The sequence below is a fragment of the Thermobia domestica genome, chromosome 2 (assembly GCF_964235325.1).
Source record: "Thermobia domestica chromosome 2, izTheDome1.hap1.1, whole genome shotgun sequence".
NCBI classification, from domain to species: Eukaryota; Metazoa; Arthropoda; class Insecta; order Zygentoma; family Lepismatidae; genus Thermobia; species Thermobia domestica.
The window spans coordinates 328,836,583-328,857,766 of record NC_137455.1 but is presented as its reverse complement, the minus strand read 5'-3'; the positions used below and the strand labels follow the sequence as shown (position 1 = coordinate 328,857,766).

Genomic DNA, 21,184 nt, shown 5'->3' with positions numbered 1-21,184 from the left:
AATCGGTGGAATCAGAATATGGGAGGAAACGGGAGTATGCCGAGAAAACCCACGAACACTGTTGTCCCCACGAACTTACTTGGGTGGGGATCGAACCTGGGGCTCCACGCACCAAAGTATGCGCTCTACCACTTGAGGCACCGTGTTCCCTCCCGTAATGTGTTAGAAAAGCATGTAACCCCCTCCCGTAAGGTGCTATGAACGCAATAACTGACTTTCTTGCAACAATGACTCTTTACTCTTTTACAAATTACGGTTATCCCCTTTGGATAGCTACACAGCAATGGGAGTGTTGTTTCCATTCTTCGCAGCTGTGCTGGAATATCTTTCAACTCGTCGGTTACACGCTTCTGGATATTATCCAAAGTACCAAAATGGCCCTTTCAAATGAATTTTGAGCACGGGGAATACACATAAACAGGAACTAGGACCGGCGAATAGAGGTAAAGAAACCACAAGAGGGCTCTTTTCTGCTAAAATTTCATTCCTGGAGACTGACGTGTTAACATGATTCTCTGGAACCACCTTGATGCACACTTTTCTCATGTCCAAATCCTGTGTTAAAATTTTAACTCATTATTGATCATTCTCACCGTCAATCAGCGATTTGACCTCACAAGAGACTTTCCTCTTTCCACACTGTCATCTGTTTTTGAGCTTAAGATATTTCTGCACGAGGATTCGTTTTCTATTGTTCTCCCCTTTCTAAAATACTTCTGCCATCTGAACACTTATGCCCTGGCTAGGGAATGTCCTCCATACGCCCTTTGTAATCTTTCGTAAGTCACAATAGCCGGTTCGCCAAGCTTGACATTTGATGGCAAAATGTTGCTTTAATTTTTGCCGGTCCATTTTCGTAACACATCTCACAAAGACTTCATTTCAGAGGTCTCAACAATCGTCTTGCAACTGGAGCAAGCTCAAACTTGTACTGAGTCAAGGCCAAGGATTAACCGTATGAAAGTGGGGGCAGTAACGTCGTCGGTTCATGCAGTGTTGCCAGTCTCTCCTTTTCTCACACACCTCATGTATATACATTTTAAAACTTATTATTCTAAATTTTTACAAATTCAACTTAAATCCATTGGTAAATAGACCTCAAACAACGAGGTTGTGCATAACGTGAACGTTTCTTGAAACCAATTAACCGCGTTATGCAAGGTATTCTTGTATGCCTAAGAGTATATATAAACTGAATTTCGTAGCTCGATATGTATTTTAACGAAGAACATGTAGTATGACGGTCACGCCTAGTGTTTCGAATCGACATTGTAAGATAATACTGATTTCAACTTCGGCAGCAATTCATAGCTTCATGTTTAGAGTGTCTGTTCCTCTATAATCTAAAGCTTGTGGAGAATGGTAACATGAACAGCGTGAGACTGCAGCCTTTATAATGATTTCAAGCGTTCTATGATGTCACAGTGAGTTTACACGCCAGTAGTTACTATGTATGTACTGAAAACTCTGTACCTTCAAAGCCTACGTTTATAACTGATTTCCAGAATTTCGCAACCACAGGCAATTTTTCTCTCTGATGAACATAGACAAAAGCTGCTGTACTAGAAACCGTAATTTAAATAAAATAAAAAAAAAAATAAATAAAATAAATAAATAAATAAAAAACAGGCGATTACACAGGCAAGGAAGCGAGGATACACAACTTTGATCATAAAAGCAACCACCAATTATCATTTTGGATCCATGAACGAAGTCAAGGATAGCAGAAGATCAGACATAAACAGAGACTGGAGAATATACTAATTGGTGCTTGGTGGTTGCTTTCCTTCCCTCCCTGCCACAACTATGGTAACACACGAAAAGTGGTTAAAGTTTAGGACACATTTTGCCTTTCCTGGTTTAGAGAGACTGGCAAACTGAAACCAAAGGGATTCATGGAACTCTAGCTCACAAGACACGGCCAGTTCACACAGGCTACTAAGACAGATTCTTGGTTGATTTCTGGACTTGGCAATATTCGACAACTTTCAGATGTTTATTACTGGATTTAAATACGAAGTTCGTTCGGAAAGTAAGTTCCGTTTGGTAATAAAAAGAAATAAAGTACAGATAAAGAAAGCAATGTATTGCACAAAAATCACTAACACTTACACTACTTTACCACATAGCTCCTGTAATCTTCCAGGCATTTTTCATAGCGTGGTATAACTTTATGTATTCCTGCTTCATAGAATGTTACCGCCTGTGTTGTCAACCATGTGATAACATGTTCTTTTAACTCTTCATCGCTGTTGAAGCGCTTACCACCAAGGAGAGACTTCAGATGCAGAAAGAAATGGAAGTCGCTAGGAGCGAGGTCGGGACTGAACGGAGGATGGTCAAAAACGTCCCAGCCAAAGCTTTCAAGGAGTTGTTTGGTCATATTCGCAATATGTGGTCGGGCGCTGTCATGAATGGAAACCACATCTTTAGAGAGCATTCCTTTGCGCTTGTTCTGTATTGCATGGCGCAGTTTCTTAACCGTTTCGCAATAAACATCTTTATTGATTGTTGCATCTCGTGGCGAAAATTCAATCAGTAAAATGCCCTGTCTGTCCCAAAACATTATGCACATGACTTTTCGGGGTGTCAAGAATTGCTTTGGTTTAAACTTCGCTGGGGACGAAATGTGCCTCCATTCCATGGATTACCGTTTCATTACAGAGACGTAATAAGCAACCCAAGTTTCATCCCCCGTTACTATCTGCGATAAAAAGTTCTCACCACCAAAATGATAACGTGTCAAAAAATCAGTGCGCTGTCCATCCGTTGTTTTTTGTGTTCTTCAGTAGAAGTTTAGGCACCCAACGTGCACAAAGTTTACGAAAACCCAGTTTTTCAGAAACAATCTCGTAAAGTACTGTTCGTGAAATTTGTGGAAATTCAAGACTAAGAGTATCCGTAAGTCATAAAGCTACGATTGTTCTTAATCCTTTCTTCGACTGCATTCACCAGTTCATCAGAAACCACAGATGGACGACCACATTGTTCTTCGTCATGCACTTGATCACGTTCTTCCTTAAATTGTTGGGCCCATCTTCTCACCATTGAATCACTCATTGCATTTTCTTCGTAAATCTTGCTGCAGATCTGTCGCTGAATGTCACTTGGTTTTACGTTCTTCGCATTCAGAAAACGCATCACAGTTCTAATTTCACAAGCGGCGGGATTTTTGATCAACGCTGCCACTATAAACAATCACTACGAATGACACACAACACAGAGCGATCTCAAAATGGCGTCATTTTGTTCTGCTTGGATCAGAGTAACCAGTATGCATGAGCGGAACCGCGATCGTAGCGCTGCCGCGGGGAAAAATCGAAACAGAACTTATTTTTACGAACTTCCTATCGTATATAGCTGTAGGTGAGAACTCTTTATAAAGTTTTGAGAGATTTAGACTACTGTATAATTGTAAAATCATCTTAAGTGGCGTAGTTAGTACTAGTGACATTAACATCACAGAGACTTCTATAGATGCTGCTAATTTTCAAGTACAGCGGGTGCTGATACCATGCTCTTAATGTTATAATTTGAAGCTAAGAAATCAAGAGAAATAATTAGTACACAAGTTATGTTTTCAGAAAAAAGTATATTCTTGACAAGAAATGATTTACAAATGAACTATAGATACACATACATTCATATCTATGCAGGCGTCCAGTCATACTTTATCAAAGCCACCTTTCACTCATTTAGTATATTCTCATACACACTTTTTGTTCTTTCGCAACATTCACCCCACACTCACTCTCAGACACATATACAATGTAAGAATGCGCATACATACATTAACATACATATCCTCATACAGATATATCTGCATACGTACGAACTTGCAACCCATACACAACAAGCATTTTTTTAATCGACCACTGGTATTTCTTTCAATTAATATGGCGAGAAAATTATATTCCACAGTCGGTTACTTCTATTATTATGAATGAACAACACATTGCAAACCAACTCGTCATACAGCAAATTGTTCATGCTCTCTAAATATAATATATACAGCCTCAATAGTTCATCATCCAGTTCCAAGATCCAATCCACTGTTTCCGTATTTCATTTTCTTTTTTTTAATATTCACTCACACTACAGCAACAAGGGTATGTATGTATGTATTCCAAATAATCTAGAACCTTGTGAACAAAACGCGTATTATTTTTTTTGTGTTTTTGCTTGTTTTTTTTTATACTATCAGCAATAGTAATTAAGGGAAATTTGTCTTCTTTTACTATTCTATTTTTTTCTTTTTTATAACAATATGAATGTGAAGTAAGTCACATGCAGAAATGAGTTATTCTGGCATGGGTTATAAACACTTTGGCTTGCATCTAGAAGGGCTATTTTTTTCTTTAAACACCACACTAATGGCACACGAGCTTGTTTCAGTACCACGGAGATAACGCTAGTGCAGGTCATCTGAGCAAATTGCACCAAATTAAAGGGCTATAAAAACTGACCTACAGTTGGAGAATGTCAGGAACTCATCTTGCCTTGATTTTTTTTTTTTCCATTTTGAATGGTGAAAAAGTAAGAAAAACGCAAGTTTTAACAATCCAGTCACCGTTAATTTTTCCCTTATTTTTAAAAATTCACAACGAAGTGATACTAGTGACTTTTTTGAAGTATAGTAGATGACAGTTATTCACATAACATAACACGTCACTTCCCCTTCACCCTCACAAGCATGTTTAATTTTTAAATATAACTTTCGTACGCAGTCCACCTAAGATATGTTTCTGTCATCCCCTCTTCTCTTGAGAATAATAATAATAAAAAAACACTCTTTCCATGCCAATGTGTTTATATATTTTTATGCCACAAGCTTGGGAAGTTCAGCTTGTGAGATAATCATCGGTTATCTCACTTGTAACACACTTTTATTAGCAACAACTTTTAGCTTTGTTTTTCCTTTTAAAAAACAGGCTCCCTCTTGTGAAAGCCTTTAATTTTTTCTTTTTTTCTTTTCTTGCTACCAGAAGCACATACCTATACAGGTGTAATGTGTCTGGTAAATACTGAACAATGTGCAGTGTAAACGAACACACAAAAACTGTCTTGTCAATTCTACACCAAATTGTACTCCTTGAGGTTTAACTGGAGAATAGTGTCCTTCACAGCTGCGAACACAAACCTGATGTTCTCCGTATCTGAAAATTAAACAAGAAAATAAGCAGACATTATCATTATATAAAATACTTTACATCTTTAAAATATGTAACAACGGAAATACAAAAATTAACTAGCATTCCATAATATGAATTACTATATTATATTTTATATATAATACATTTGGAAAGGAACTATACACCTATATGAACACTATTATTCGAGGAATGATCGGAAAAAAATGTTACAAAGTATATAACTTTTGTGTTAGTTTTGTTGAAGGTTTGACGACTTCGGATTCTGACCATATACATCCAAGAAACGGACATTTAAAATGATGACTCGTCTTGAAAACTGGCCAAGAGTAGAAGTGACGTTCCTGGGGGCAAAAACACTATATTCATTTGGAGATGTATGAGCAGGGCTCAATTTGAAAGCAGCATGTAGCGAAGTAGTATTGTGCTTTCAGAGAAGGACGGACAGGTATTGTTAATGACAACCTAGCACATGAAACAATGGTGTATCTGTTCACTCTACCAAGGAAGTAGGAATCCATGGAGTGGCAGCATGAATTTCAAAGTAGTCGTCCGTCCAGGAGAGTTTTGTGCACTGAATTCTTGGACGTATTAGGTATGCTCTGATCGATTATTGGAACAGAAAGAAACGTGAATGCTGAAAGGTATTGCACAACCTTTTGAAATTGCGGGATGTCATTAGACAAAACGTCATGGTCTCTTCCATCATGATGTGATTATTCTGGATGGTAATACGAGAGCCCATTCAGCACAAAATCTGTTGATGTATTCAGCGTTTACGATGGGGACGACTAGAGCACCTCCCTATAGCCCTGATCTTGCCCGAAGTGGCTTTTATCTTTTATTTCTCTCAAGCAGAACATGGGTGGTCACTTATATGAAGACATGTGATTATATTAAAACCACTGCCTCAAGATGGCTACGAGAACCTGACGCGGATTTCTGTGCAACAGGTTTGGAAATCTATCCATCACGATTCTGGAGCTCAGTAAAGAAATAATAAACACTTCTGACCAGAGTATATACACTTGTTTAATAAAAACTAAATTACAGCGTAACGGTTTCGACAACTTAACGTTGTCTGATGAAGACAACATTAAGTTGTCGAAACCGTTACAGTGTAATTCAGTTTTTAATAAACAAGGTTTGGAAAACCTCATTTACCGTTGTAACAAGTGCTTGAATAAAAACAATGTGATTACATGGAGTTTCTCTATCACCAGGTGTGTTGTTCTTCCGCTATCTCTCTCAAATAAGCCATAATAGGCTTTTTAACCGCTTTTCTTTTAATCATTTCTCGTATGTTGAGCGATTGTATTATTTGCACTGCGAAAAATGTTCTGTAGAAAGGCTTATAAATCCTGCCTTGCGTGCAGTTTGCTTCCGCGAGCCACGCAGGCTGATGACTTTGAGACAATGTGTGTGAAAGTTTTTGTTGTTCAGAGTATTCATTGTTTTTGAACTACTGAGACCGTGTCTTTCAGTGTGCGCTTAGAATATTTTTAACTTTACAACAAAGATTTCTTATTAAATACGTTTTCCATGAGCATGGTGAATACACACGAGTGAAATACCAGTTTTCCGTTAGATTTCGAAGTATATCGATTCCTAATCGAGAAGGTGTAGGATCGCTAATCGAGAAATTTACAGAGATAGCATCGATAAAGAACTATTAGCAAAGTGGTAAACTATCAATATTCGATGAGAAAGCTGGAAGTTATATTATTTTTCGAACGCAGTATGTGATTACCAGTTGTCAAGGTTGTTTAATTCTGAAATTTTCTGTTTGTGTAATCAGTTCTGAATCGTTACCACGAGCCTAAATGTAGGAATGTCAATGTCTTCGAAACAAAAGCAAACCTGCTACTATCTGAGATGAAGCTGCTAATTAGTGTCCAATGAAAGTTCAGAATCATACGCGGAAAATACCACTTGATGTCAAATTAAAGGGTAAGCTTCAACAGTAAAAAGAAAAGCAGAGGACGACCTTCAAAGCCCAAGAGAGATTATGGAAAACATTCACGTACCATTCACAAGATTACCACGCAAATCAGAGCGAGACATGGGTTACGAAGTACCGAAAACCATAGTGCACAAGTGTGTTACACAAACGGCTGAAACAGTATGACTACAAGATTCAAATTCTATAGAAATGAAATCACTGGAGTTCAAAAACGTGAGAAAAGTTTCCAATTGGATGTTATCTCATATTGACGAGAAAGAGTATTTTTTAAAGGAAATTTTGCTTTTGAGTTTAACGTCCTACGATTATGCACCTAAGCTAAAGGAGATGGAGATGATGATATGAATAAAAACGATGGAATGAAGGAAGTGGAAGGACCCCGAAAACACCTACGCACAGTGTTTGTCCAGCACGAAGTCTATTAGGCGGGACATGGGATGATCGAACCAGCGATACCAAGCGCCGGAGGTAAGCGCCCTATCTCGGAGGTACAGCGGCCCATTTAAGGGGAGAGAATTTTCCAACGAAACCATATTTCATGTATGATGGTGGTGTTCAGAGGCATTTGCTCGTATTTGGGAGTTTGAAATGTCAAAAGATTTTCAGGTAGTGTATCAGGGATAATATAAAGATCTATGCCTGGTATACAGTAATGCATAACAGAATCAGTGGGCCGTTCTTCTTTATCAAAGTAACTGTGACCGCTACTGTGTACCTTGATATGATCATAAATTGCACTATACCCTAACTACTGGGGATGTAGCTGATATTTTTTTCAACATCAAGTATCACCTCACTTGGCACTGAACATCCGACAGCAACAGGATCAAGATCTTTTGAACTGTTAGATCGGAAGAGATGGTCCTATCCAATGACCTCCAAGGTCACTAGACACAACCCTATTAATTTCTTCTTGTGGGGCTATGTAAAAAATTTAATGCATACTATATCTGTATCGAATCTACATACACCGAATCAGTGCATCACTCAAGCAATTGAAAGCTGACAAGGAAATGGTGAAAAAATGTGTGGCATGGGACCGTAAAATGTTGACATTCTGCATGTGACTAGTGGTGACAACTTTGAGTAACTGAAATGGAATGACCAGACCACGATCACAAAATTCTACGAGTTAGTGTATCTCCGTATGAAATATTGTGTTATCAGCTATTTCCGAAAGAGTTATGAACACTTCTAATCACGATAAACTTTTCGGAATAAACGGTAAAAGATCCGCTTAACGTTCATGAAGTATTATGCTTCAGAACTATCGCAACCAGTGATGAAAATTTTCCGATTCATAAAAACATATTCCACTTATTCCTACATCATTGTTTATCCGTGATGTGAGGTGAAAAATTTTCTTCTATATTTCCCCAGAAAATTTTCCGTTCTAAATAAATATCAGTGATCAAGTAACAATCATAAAATTGAACATTTCTATACATGAATTCAATCATAAAATTGAACATTTCTATACATGAATTCAATCATAAAATTGATTGAATTCATGTATAGAAATGTTAAAAAGTTAAAGATCGTTTAAAGAATTTGAAAATTTTCATGGCTCAGACAATTTTCAATACTATGTAGGAACAAGTTAAACAGTTTTTCATGAATCGAAAAATTGTGTCCTGCATGTAAAAATTGAAAAACATTTTACTAGTCGGAAAACTTTCATTATTTTGAAGCAAAAAGTAAAACAACTTTTTGTGAATCGGAAAGTTTATTGCTCTGTAGAAACAAGTGGAAAAACTTTTCATAAGCCGGACAATTTTGGATATTATGTACAGTGATGTTAGGTGGAAAATTTTCCACTATATGTAACTGCACATTGAGCTATAAAATTCAATTCCTGCAGAGGAAAGTTAGTTAGCAACAAATTATAATTTTCCAATTAGCTTTCGGGAACCGGAAAATTTTCTAATATTTCAAGTTGGGAAGTAAAAATTTACATAGTCTCTCTCTCTCTCTCTCTCTCTCTCTGTGTGTGTGTGTGTGTGTGTAAATTGCAGGGAACATACATCGAGCTCGTAGAGAACAAATTTCGCATTCCAATATTTAAAATGTAACAAGAAATCGAAAAGAAACCTTTATGAATTTATCAACTATTTCAAAAACAGAAAATTCCACTATTTCTTCACATATAGGCGTGCCTATGTAATGAAATAACTACATAAAAGTTCCTTATGAAGATTATTTTTGTAACAGAAATTAAGAAGAAATGCTTTGATTTTGTGTTTAACACTCGTAAATATTAATTTCAATATTGGAATTTTGTATAATCAACATCTTAGAGCAGATATTTGTATTGTAAAAATACCATTATTATGTATAAAAAGTATTAGAAATAATGACGATTCGATAGAACAAGTACATATATATAAAAAAGAAATATGTTTTTTTATTTTGTAAATTAAAATGAAATTACCTGTTGCTTTTAGAACGCAGCGCTAATAGTACAGTTTTTTAGTTTCTTTTATTATTTCATTGAAAGAACAATCATACAAATCAGCTTCCTTATTAGTTATATTTCACTTTCTCTTCTGAATGAATATATGAATAAATAAATGTTTATTTTCAGAAAATGGTCAGTATTTGTTTCCATGTGCTACTTAAACTCGAATTTTGTGTAGTCAAAAATTTACAGTAGGCACTTTATATTATCTCTACTTATTTATAAATGTTGCAGTATGTAAATCTAGAAAAGTAGTAAAGCTATGAGAAAACTTCGTCTTACGCGTATTAAACTGACGAAATATAATTTTGAGAGATCAAAGGTGGATTTTGAGGGAAGAGCGCTCGGAAGTTTTTGAAGAAATGAAGAATAGTTAGATTTTCATTTCATGAAACTTTTCAAGACAATATTTATTACCACTAAATTTTACGGCTAAACAACGACGTAGGAATAAGTGGAGTATGTTTTTGTGAATCGGAAAATATTCATCACTTTTAATAATTTTAAATAATAGAATGGGATATTTGTACTCTATCCCATTGAACTCCTGAATTTAATTAATTTATTCTGAATATCGTTGCTTCCTACAAAATAGACTGGAAAGATAGGAGGCACGTGTTGTCATCTATTAATAACGCTGTTTTAAGGTCACCTTAGTATCAAATCCAAACCAGATGAAATCCACCGGAGACTTCAGCGAGCATGCTAACATATAACTACGAGAGCACGTAATAACATTTTGTCTGAAATCTTCAGCAATTAATGATGTTAATATATGAAACAAATAAATGCAGCACTATTCAATCATTTCCCTCGGGACACCGACGATATCGCAAGCGAACTGAAAGTATTCATTCATTATTTCAAAGAAAAAAAAAAAAAAAAAAAAATTAGGGAAAAAAAATTAAACTGAAACCTGATTTTTTTTTATACTACATGTATCAATCTCGATTTGTTTTTTAAAATCTACTTTTAATAAACAGATACTTATTAGCATGAACTCCGAAATTAAATTAAAAAAAAAAAAAAAAAAAAAAAACGAGAAAAACAAACACAAAAGGAGGATAAGAATTTCCTCGTGGCTATATGGTTAGCGCACGTGCCTTTGGTGCGGGAAGTCTGGGTTCGATTCCCAGTGGAAGCTCGTTATTCGGATACTACGTTACACTGTGGGTCCAAGTCTCATTTAACTTCGTTGCTGAACAGGACACTAAACTCCCAATACACCACCCAACCAACGAAAAAGGATAAAAACAGAAAACACGAAACAATGCTCTTTATTCCTAACCACAGCTTCAGCTATTTGATATTGCTACATGTTGTCAATTTTCCTAGCAAGATATAATGTAAGTAATTTTCCTTTTATCTTCTAAAGTTTTCTAACGAAATAATTTATTTCACAAGAATCTAACATGTCTGCGGTTTACTTAGTTTACTCCTTGAGCTTAACACCTCAACGAATTTTATTTACTGACCAGCCAAAACATTATCAACATCCACAACTTTTTGGAACAAAGACGTTGGGCTGACGAAGAGGCATGGGACACAGCAGAAACGCTAGCCAGATGGCGACCGAGATCTCACACGATCAGTTAATGCGATGTTTGTACATGGAATGGGAAATATCGGTGATATATCAGAGTTTTATAAAGGCCAGATTGTGATAGCTGGGAATGAGCATCTCGAAAACGACGAGACTTGCCGGGCGTTGGCGAGCTGCTGTAGTTAGTATGTTCCAAAGGTGGGAAATAGATGGTGAAACCAGCACTAAACAACAAAACACGAGGCGGTCACACCGCATTAAAGGTGTGGGATATCGTACTGTCCAAATTGGTACAACACGACAGAGCGCAAACTATGGCATATGAGTACACAGTTCACCGTACAGTGTTGACATAGGCCCCCGCACCCCACGTCCCACATGTATATCATGTTAACGTCGTTATCATAAATAACGGTTGGAATGGGCACATGCTCATCGTCATTGGATCGCAGAGTAATGGCATAACGTTACATGATCCAATGAATTACGAAACTATCATCATCACATTATGGCGAATCACGATCCGTTATCTTCCAGGAGAATGGCTGCTCGACACGTGCACAGTAGGGCGATAGGCCGGTGGTGGTTCCACTGTGATTTGGGGAATCTTTACATGGTTATCTATGAGCCCAGTAGTACGTGTTGAAGGGGCCATGATAGCTCCTAGTTATCGGGACGTCATTACTGATCATATACATCCTCTCACGTCGACCATGTTTCCCACTGGAAATGGTATCTTCCAGCAGAGAAACGCTCCTTGTCACAAAGCCAACTTTGTGCTGCAGTGGTGAATTTTAATTGCTGCAATGCCCCCCACATTCACCCAATCTTAACCCAATTGAACACTTTTGCGATGTCTTGAACGCCAGATTCGAACTTATTGAGCGCGGAATTTACAGGAATTAAGTGATTTGTGTGTGTAAATGATGTACGACATGCCTCCGGCCACCAATCAAGATCTCACTGCTTCCACGCCAAACCACACTGCTGTTGTTCTTCGAGCCAAAATGCACATAGTAGATACTACGTACGCACTCATGATGTTCTGGTTAGTCACTGTGTATCAGACAGAACTTGCATTCATTAAAAATATAAACTTTACTAATTCATGTTAAATAATACAGAATATGCTGCAGTTATTTAATTAAATGAAATTTCTAGTTTTACGTCCTACAGTTATGCACTGACGCTAAGGAAGACGGTGAAATAATGAATGTAATAGTGGAATAAAGAAAGTGGAGGCAATGGAACAATCCCCGAGAAAACTCAAGCACATGACAACCCACCACAAGGCCCATTTGACGGAAGTTGGGATCAAAGCAGACACCACGCGGCCCCCGTTATTTAAGTAAGAAACACACGTTTAAGTTATATCTAATCATTTCTTTTTTCTTTTTTTTTAAAAAACGAACTTGTTTTATTCCTTTTTTTAAATCAATCGTTTCAGGCAATCTTTACATGATTAACGCACTGAATTCATAATTTTCAAGGAAGTAACACTTAAGTACATTATTAGTACAAACAGTCTCTGAAGCTGGAAACCTCGCTATCATTTCGTTCCACAGAACTCATAATTTTAAATATTAACAGTAATATTGTGACTGATATCTATCTATCTATATATATATATATATATATCATATCATATAGTCCTTCCACGCAGTTTTCAATTGAAGGAGACACGAGAGATTAAGGGAAGGTCAATCAAAATGTATACTTATGTTATCAATAATGAACTGACATCAGTTGGAACGTGAATGTCTTGAATTCGTGTTGTCAGTACAGTGTAGGTTGCCCACCCCGTCCTACTATCACAATATCTACCTTTGAAATGAAAACTTTCTTCTTAATAAGTGTCGGTATATGCCTGCATTGGATTTTGGATTTGAGTTTAGTGTCTCTTTCAGCAAGAAAGCCACATTAGACGTGGATCTATAGCTTAATGGGATCCGAATATCACATGAGCTCTTGCCCAGGAATCACACCCGGGTTTCCCGCGCCAAAGATGCATACGCTAACCATATAGCCACTAAGGAGCTCATATTTGCCTGTAGTTGTTATATTCCACGTCTAGTCCAACATAGTGAATTACTACTCTGTTGTGGTTTTTGGACAATTTGGTTTAGCTTGTAACAGTCATGGCTTTCAGTCGCGTTTTTTTTCAAATCATCCATTTACCATCCTTGCTCCACTTTGAAAATCTTTCAGCTTTACGACCCACGGTTATACTGTACAGTCTAAAGGAGACTGTGATAATGAGTTAAATAGTGGAACGAAGAACGTGGAAGCGCGAAAACTCCTAGGAAACCCACTCACATGGCGTTTGTCCCCACAAGGTCTACTTGGTGCGAGTTGGGATCGAATCTGGACCCCATGCACCAAACGTTAGCACACTACCACTGACCCACAGGGAGCCTCTTGCTCCACTATCAGTAACACAGAATTGCCTAATACTACTTCACGAACTTCGGATTCAGAGTTCCAGGCATAAAAATCACTAGAATGAAGACAAAACAACTTATAACTTACACTTCCATCTCGACTACATCACTAACTCATTATTGGATGTAATGTCTGGAATTTGCCAGAAATCCTGCTGACATTCGGAAAGCCCGAGTCGGTGGACGCCAATAATAATGTTCCACTCAGCTCTCATTTTTTTTTTACATAATTATGATGTGAAGAATTTGCAACATATCTGCGATCCTACTTTCACTTCAGAGGGTGTTCAATAATAAATGGTAATAAAGTGTCGAAGGTAAAAAGCACATATGACAATTATTTTCGGATGTAATGTTGAATTCCTTAATGTCTTAATGTTCTGATATGTTCCTCTAATTTTTAACCTTTCTTCTCACTTAGTTGAAGATTTTCAAAACGAGTAGAAAACTATGTGGCACAAATTACAACAGACCTACTATGGTATGTGCTGAGTATAACATTTTTGCTCTCTTTATGATAGAATACACTTTATTTCAATGTGGTATCAGGAAGGAACTACTGAACGCAAGAAACAGACTAAACTATGTAAAATTTTACACACACGCACACACACACACATATATATATATATATATATATATATATATATATATATATATATATATATATATATATATATATATATATATGTGAAAAGCAACAGGCAGTCTAAATATTTCAGTATTGCAAATTATCATACTAAGCGTAAAATGTAACTTGTATACGTAATTACGCATTAATGAAATGAAATTAAATCTTTCAGTTTTACGACTCACAATTATGCCGGCTAGGATAAAGGAGACAGTGATGATGAGAAATGAATGGAATGGGGAATTAATGAAGTGGGAGGAAACGGGAGAACCCCGAGAAAACCCATGCACACGGTATTTGTCCACTACAAAGTTCACTTGACGCGCGCTAGGATCGAAATCACGGACCCCATGCACAAAGGTGAACGCTCTAGCCCTGAACCATCGCGGCCCTATTACGCATTAATGTTCGTCATATTTCAACATTACAAATATTACACTAGTGCGAAATATGACTTGTAAGGCACTATGTATTAACTTGTTTTAAATTAAAATTTGGTCTTAATATTTCATAAGTTTGCTCTCAAGTCTACTGTATACGAATTATTGGTTGACTGGTTTAGAGTTTTACGTCTTTTCAGCACTGAGACTACATAAGAGGCCTGTTAAACTGATACTACAAGAAGAAGCCGAATCTCACTTAACCACATAGTCAGAAGTGAGCTCCTACTAGAGACTTGCTTCCACCAAGAATCAAACATCGGACTACACGCGGCGAGGATTTTGTTTCAGGAGAGAGGATTCACATTCTATCCTATTTTATAAGGTAACAATTAACAAAATAAGTTGTATTCTTAAACCTTAGGAAGACTTAATATACATAACTAAAACAATATGTTTTTTTTTTTTTATGCTAATAAGTATTTGTATTAACTTTGCTTTAAAGGAACAAATACCACTAAACTTAAAAGGAGCAAGACATGGGTAAGGCGATCCTCCAAAATATGGAATTCCTGAAAAAATATACAGGATGACGCAGAACCGATTGACACATTTCAAACTTGAATATTGAGCAGGCATAATAACTCATATTGATTGGCGGGGTAGGAACCGAAAGAGGAAAAAGGCCACATTATAAGGTCAGTCGCAATAGAGCATTGGAACACAGAACATCGTGTTACCTCCGTTCGTAGTTATTACGCAAGTCAGGAGTACAACATTTTTTTAAACGAAAGTTTAATGTTGGTCGACATGGTAACGTTCCGTCTCGTACCATATTGGCCTGGGTGAAGAAATTTTAAGAGATTGGTAGTAGTGTGCTGGATGTGAAACATGGCGTTCCAAGAACAGTGCAAACTCCTGAGAACGTGAAGAGATCAACAAAGTTCAGTCTTAAAAAACGCTGCACTTCTGGCACAGACTTAGTTTCGTAATAACTACGAACTGAAGTAACACTATGTTCTGTGCGCCAATGCTCCATTATGACTGACCATATAACGTGGCGTTCTTTCCTCTTTCGATTCCCACCCCCACCAACCAATATAAGTTATTACGCCTGTGCGATATTCAAGTTTGAAATGTGTCAGTCGGCTCGGCGCCATTCTGTATATCGATTTCACGAGAAATGATCGATACTTCAGGAGAGAGGGGGAGCTGCTTCTAATTTTTCACGAATGCATGTACACTGGAGAATGAGACGTTAATGAACTAATATTCATACATTGATGATTGCATGATTTTTGAGTTTAACGTCCCTTTCAGCAGCGAGGCTATATGAGACGGGACATACTGATTAACGTGGAATCCGAACCACGTGAGCTCCGCCGGGAATCGAACCCCGGGTCTCCCACGCCAAAGATGCATATGCTAACCGCTTAGCCACGGAGGAGCTCGAATATTCATACATTATCACAAGCATGTAAAACTAACGTACATTCACAAATATATTTTCTGTAGTATCCTCCTAAAGCTAATAAGAAGTCCCCACCTTTTCGTAGTTGATGGTCGTTGTTAAAGATTCGAAATACGCATTTAACCAAATACTCAAACTGAAATAATCGCTCTCGTAGCACAAATAAGATCAAAAAGAAACAGAAGATATGTATTGAAATTATAGCAAAGTAGAAGCACATCTAGGCTAAATTGAATTCTTTAAGAGCATTTTGCATGATAGTATCTTTAACAGCACAAAATACCAAACGAATGTTTTCCGTATCTGTAAGCATGCAAGAAATACAGCACGAGTTAATGATTTTCAAAAATATTTGTTACGTTATTTCCAGCCCAAAATAATTATAATTTAAAATTAATAAATAAAATAAATAAATAAAATAAAAACAACCAGCCCAGTAACACAGAGAAGCATTCCGCATCACATCCAAGAAAGAAGCATGCAAAAAAGAGAGAGTAAGAAAGTTAGTAAGTAAACAATTATTACATATCTGTACAAAGGAACAAATTACAATAAATCAGAATTCTAATATTCCAATCGATTATGTACATACTATGTTATTTGTACTGATATAAAATATCTCAGCTTATAATTCAAGAAAAAGGACATAAAAAATCAGTGGAAACAAAAATGCATACAAAAATAGTCAAGACATGTTAGTAAAACTTCCTAACCATATTGAAACACTATACTCACTTTACAGACAATTTATTGTAAATTAGCATCTTTAATATCACAAGCAAATCCACAAATTTATGAAGTCATCTAATTATCTTTTTTTTTTTTTTTTCTTATTCCGCAACATTTACTGTCTAATATATTTATCCTATTATGCTATTTGTACGAATCTTCTCCGATAATACAACTTATATCTTAATAAGAGCTACTGCATAAACATTCAGAATATAACATGCAATGATAACATTAAAATTGCTTAAGAACTGCTATTATATAAACTTTTCTACTACCATGCAAGTCTACTCCCTCTACGCCACTGAAGCTGTATCTATGCGGTTTTGCACTATTAGAGGAATAATCAAATATAACACATACAAAGCCAAGCATTCACATGAGGTTACCTACTTCTCTACCGGCTTTTTGATATGCAAATTATAGCAGTGAAAATACCAATAAGCAAGAAACTGATACTCCAAGCTACGAAAACATAGGATTTGCAAGCAATATAAACTTACGAGAACTGCTACAGAACAATTAAGTGGTCATTTTTATTAGTAGCGAAAACGAAAATTACACTGAAAGTTTACAAATGAAATGAAAACATTTTTACAAGTGTTTTAAGCATGAGTGATCCTTCGCTTTTTAATGCTATGAAAGCCAGAGAATACTTCAAAAAAGATACAAATCCCTTTTCACCAATTTAAATCTAATTTACAAATGCACTTACGACAGACGAAGAAAAACTACAAGAGTTTGTTTCAATAGTATTTCACCTGAACTATACTAAATTACATATTATGTGTGTGTGTGTGAAGCAGCATAAGTTGGTCAAATACGAATCTACAAAAACTCACCCAATTCCGAAGTGGCCAAAAACTTTTATATACATACACACAAAAATAAAACAAAATTAAGGAACAAGGTAAATACTACAGATTATTCGATTTTGAACTAATTTGGGCGTAACAACTTTGTTAACTCCATTTTCGAGACATTATTATGAAATCCCACAAGTCGTCTACAACAATTCTGAAGGACAAACCTTAACTAGAAATGATGTTTTGTTGTTTCCCCAAATAATAAACACAGTTAATACAAGGTGCTTCGTCGTACCTCACTTTCGTCGATTATAGAGCAAGTATTTCATTACTGATGGGTATCACTGATGAACTTGCCAACCGTGAGAAAATAATAATAAAATATAGGATACAATGAGATGTTTAGGCACAATGACACTGCCATCGCAAGAACTATCAATAATGTTTACATGAACTTTCACTTTTCTCCCTCTCTCTCCCCCCTCCCTCCTAAATGTTAATCATTACTTATTTCGAAACTCCTTACTGCCCTTTCTTCATATGCAATCCTATACACGATATTCCATGCATAAACAATATGCAAAGGCCACACGATTTTTTAAAAAACGTTTATCTTATTTGAAGATTAAAGTGGCAATGTAACTCTAGATATTATATGTAAATTGACACAAAAAATTGTTTCATGTCTTTACTCTAAACCACAGTAACATCTCAATGTTTTGATAATGAAAAATGTTATATTAAATGTATTTGGCACTTCTCTCATATTACTCTTTTATGTGCACAGCAAAAACTTAATCCTAATTCCTGTAGACTACACAGGATTTCTCGCAGAAATTTGATACATGCAGCACTATTCCAGTACTTGAGAAAACTAACATTATTAATATATTTGCAACAATATGGCAATTATTTTTACATGGTTTACATTATCTCTTCTGCAGATACTAGGCCTACTAAGAAATGTCTTACTGGAAGTTACGTTAGAACAGCGGAACTCAGAATTTTTAAATACTGTTTACCAATACCAGGAGCAGAAAAGTATAATAAATTATGGCGTGAAAATAATAACAGATCAAAGAAACGAATTCGAAGTTTTATCACAGAAAGATACGAATTTATAACGGTACGCACAATTTTACAGGACATAAAATCAATTTCATTGTGAACAAGCTTCATCTAGAGTTATAAAAAAATAAATATCTTGAGAGGAGGAAATGTAATTGAATATATATATATTGAGAAAACATTAAGGGCAGTTGAATGATACGAATTGATTCACTTTCTGGAAGATGAATTAGGAGCATCGAGGCACGAGAATAATTAAGCAACATTTGAGCTATTTATGAGTTTTGTGAAGAGAATGACTCGATATTTCAGTCAGATTTTCAAATGAGCATTTCCATTATTTATTTAACACGAATGGAAAGTAATTGATTAATTCCAGATAGCATCCCCCCCCCAAAAAAAAAAAAAACACTTGGTGTAACAAGCCCATCTTGAAGGCCCGAGCCACTTCAACGACATCTGTCAGCGACCGGCTGAACTACGTCCAGGCTAGCGACGAGTACGTGGTCATCGCGCTGCGTCGCCCTGTCACTAACCGTCATATCAGGAGCTTTGTAGACCTAGTGGCCGTTACGTCTTTCATTCACATGACTCCCCAGTTTGCCTCACAACGTTAGGTGGACGCCGAAAATTGAAAAGCACGGCCGGAAATCGAATCCGGGACCACGTGGACGTTGAGTCCAACGCTCTAACCGCTAGTCTACGGTGTCCCCTAGATAGCATCCCAGTACTTAATTAATACGGAAATGAAGCCTGGTAGTTTGGTCAGACTAAAAGTCTTATGCATACGATTCTTCTTGTTTGTTTGCAGTTTATTATTATATTATTATTATTGAGTTGATTTTTAGTTTAGCGTCCCGTTCAGCAGCGAGGCTATATGAGACGTGGACCAAATGATTAACGTGGAATCCGAACCACATGAGCTCCCGCCGGGAATCGAACCCGGGTCTCCCACGCCGAAGGCGTGTACGCTAACCGCTTAGCCACGAGGGAGCTCATTATTATTATTATTATTATTATTCAGCATTGTAGCTATATGTGGCGTGCCTTCAGTTCAATGCGAAATTTAAACCATTAGAAATTCGAATCCGAAACAGCTACGCACAAGAACCATATATAACTACGTAAAATATGAATAACGCGATTGATGATCTTGGACAAAAGTCATCGTATCTACACCACCGGGAATCGAACCAGGATCATTAAGAGCCAACTACTCGGATACACATGAATTTGTTAATTCTGCTAATAATCAAATACGTTATTTATTGAATATATTTTAAAATAATATCAACTCTACTCATCGTCTAGCTTTTCTATCTTCGTGATAGTTTTCAATCTACCGAACTTTTCATTGCAAACTTAAATTTTTAACATTTGGAACATGAAACTCATAGAGTTCATAATTATGTAGTGAAATTCAAATGTTTCAAGACAGAAATGAGTACGCTTTGTCTCTGATTATTAAGAGAAAAGTTGAAAAAAAACTTGAACAATTAAAAACAGAAACTAAATAACTCAGAAATTGTACCTGTTGCACATGTGAAGTGAGAGTAGATTATCTTCTCACTATCTGGATTTAATTCTACAAACATACGTAGAATGAACTCACGAGCAGCTATTGCATCCCTTTGTGGGCCTACAAAAGGAGAAATCAACAAAGCGATCAGGCTAGCCTACACACAGTAAATACAGAACAGGTAGATAAAAGAGGTATACAATATAAGCTACATTTTGGTAATCAAGCATATATTTCGCGGAAGAGACTCACTTTCCTCGTAAAATCAAGCATTTTTTTCTCAGTAAATTACAGTACATTTTGTTGCGAAAAAAAGTATCTCTACAAATATTTACATTCTGATGTACATTCTAAAAAACAACAAAATGAACAATCTGTAATACAAATCCCAAATGCAACATCCATTATTCATTTAAAACCCCCTCTGAAGTACAACTGCCTACAAAAGTGCATGTCTTCTCTCTCTACACGTTCTCTTGTCTACTACGAAGCGAACGGAGAAACTGATGAGAACGTAAATGTCAATAGCTTATCAAATACGGCACTCAACTTACGATACTTCTTCTGAAGTTCTGACAAGAAAACAAGTATATGTACGGGCATTGATCGAAAAATTCTTCAGATGTAGGCGCCACAATAAACGAAATTCACCTTGATATATAGGCCTACATATTTTAACCTGAAATTATCCAGGTGCCTGACTCGTATTTCCATTCGCCGTCGCGACCTGGCAGAAGGGATTTTTCGAGCGCTGGGCGGAGCTACGCGTTTTTGCTAATAACTAACTCTAAAACAGGCTGATGTAAGTTAGACATCAACAGGGAACTTCTAGAATTTGAGGTATTCATTTGTTTTATAACTGTAAGTTCACGTAAGAAATGTAAATTTTACTTCACAGAAATTGTAAAATACAAAAACTAACTACTACACTAGCAGGTGGTAGTTATAAAAGTAAGATGGGCCTCTAAGTGAATTTTCCTCCTTGTCTGAACTGATATCAGCTGCGGGGGCACCAGAAGTGAAAT

General features: G+C 36.5%; 1 protein-coding gene across 3 annotated transcripts in view; it reads right to left on the bottom strand.

Annotated features, from left to right (window-relative positions):
• Positions 1-3,572: 3,572 nt before the first annotated feature.
• Positions 3,573-21,184, bottom strand: part of LOC145678686 (guanine nucleotide-binding protein G(q) subunit alpha) — a 112,598-nt gene continuing 94,986 nt past the window's right edge. For all 3 annotated transcript variants that reach the window (XM_081749086.1, XM_081749085.1, XM_081749084.1), the window contains 2 exons: positions 20,172-20,279; positions 3,573-5,156 (listed from right to left, as the gene is read on the bottom strand). In XM_081749086.1, coding sequence (XP_081605212.1) covers positions 5,074-5,156; positions 20,172-20,279 — 191 coding nt within the window. In that variant the 3' untranslated portion in view covers positions 3,573-5,073. The remainder of the gene's footprint in view (positions 5,157-20,171; positions 20,280-21,184) is intronic.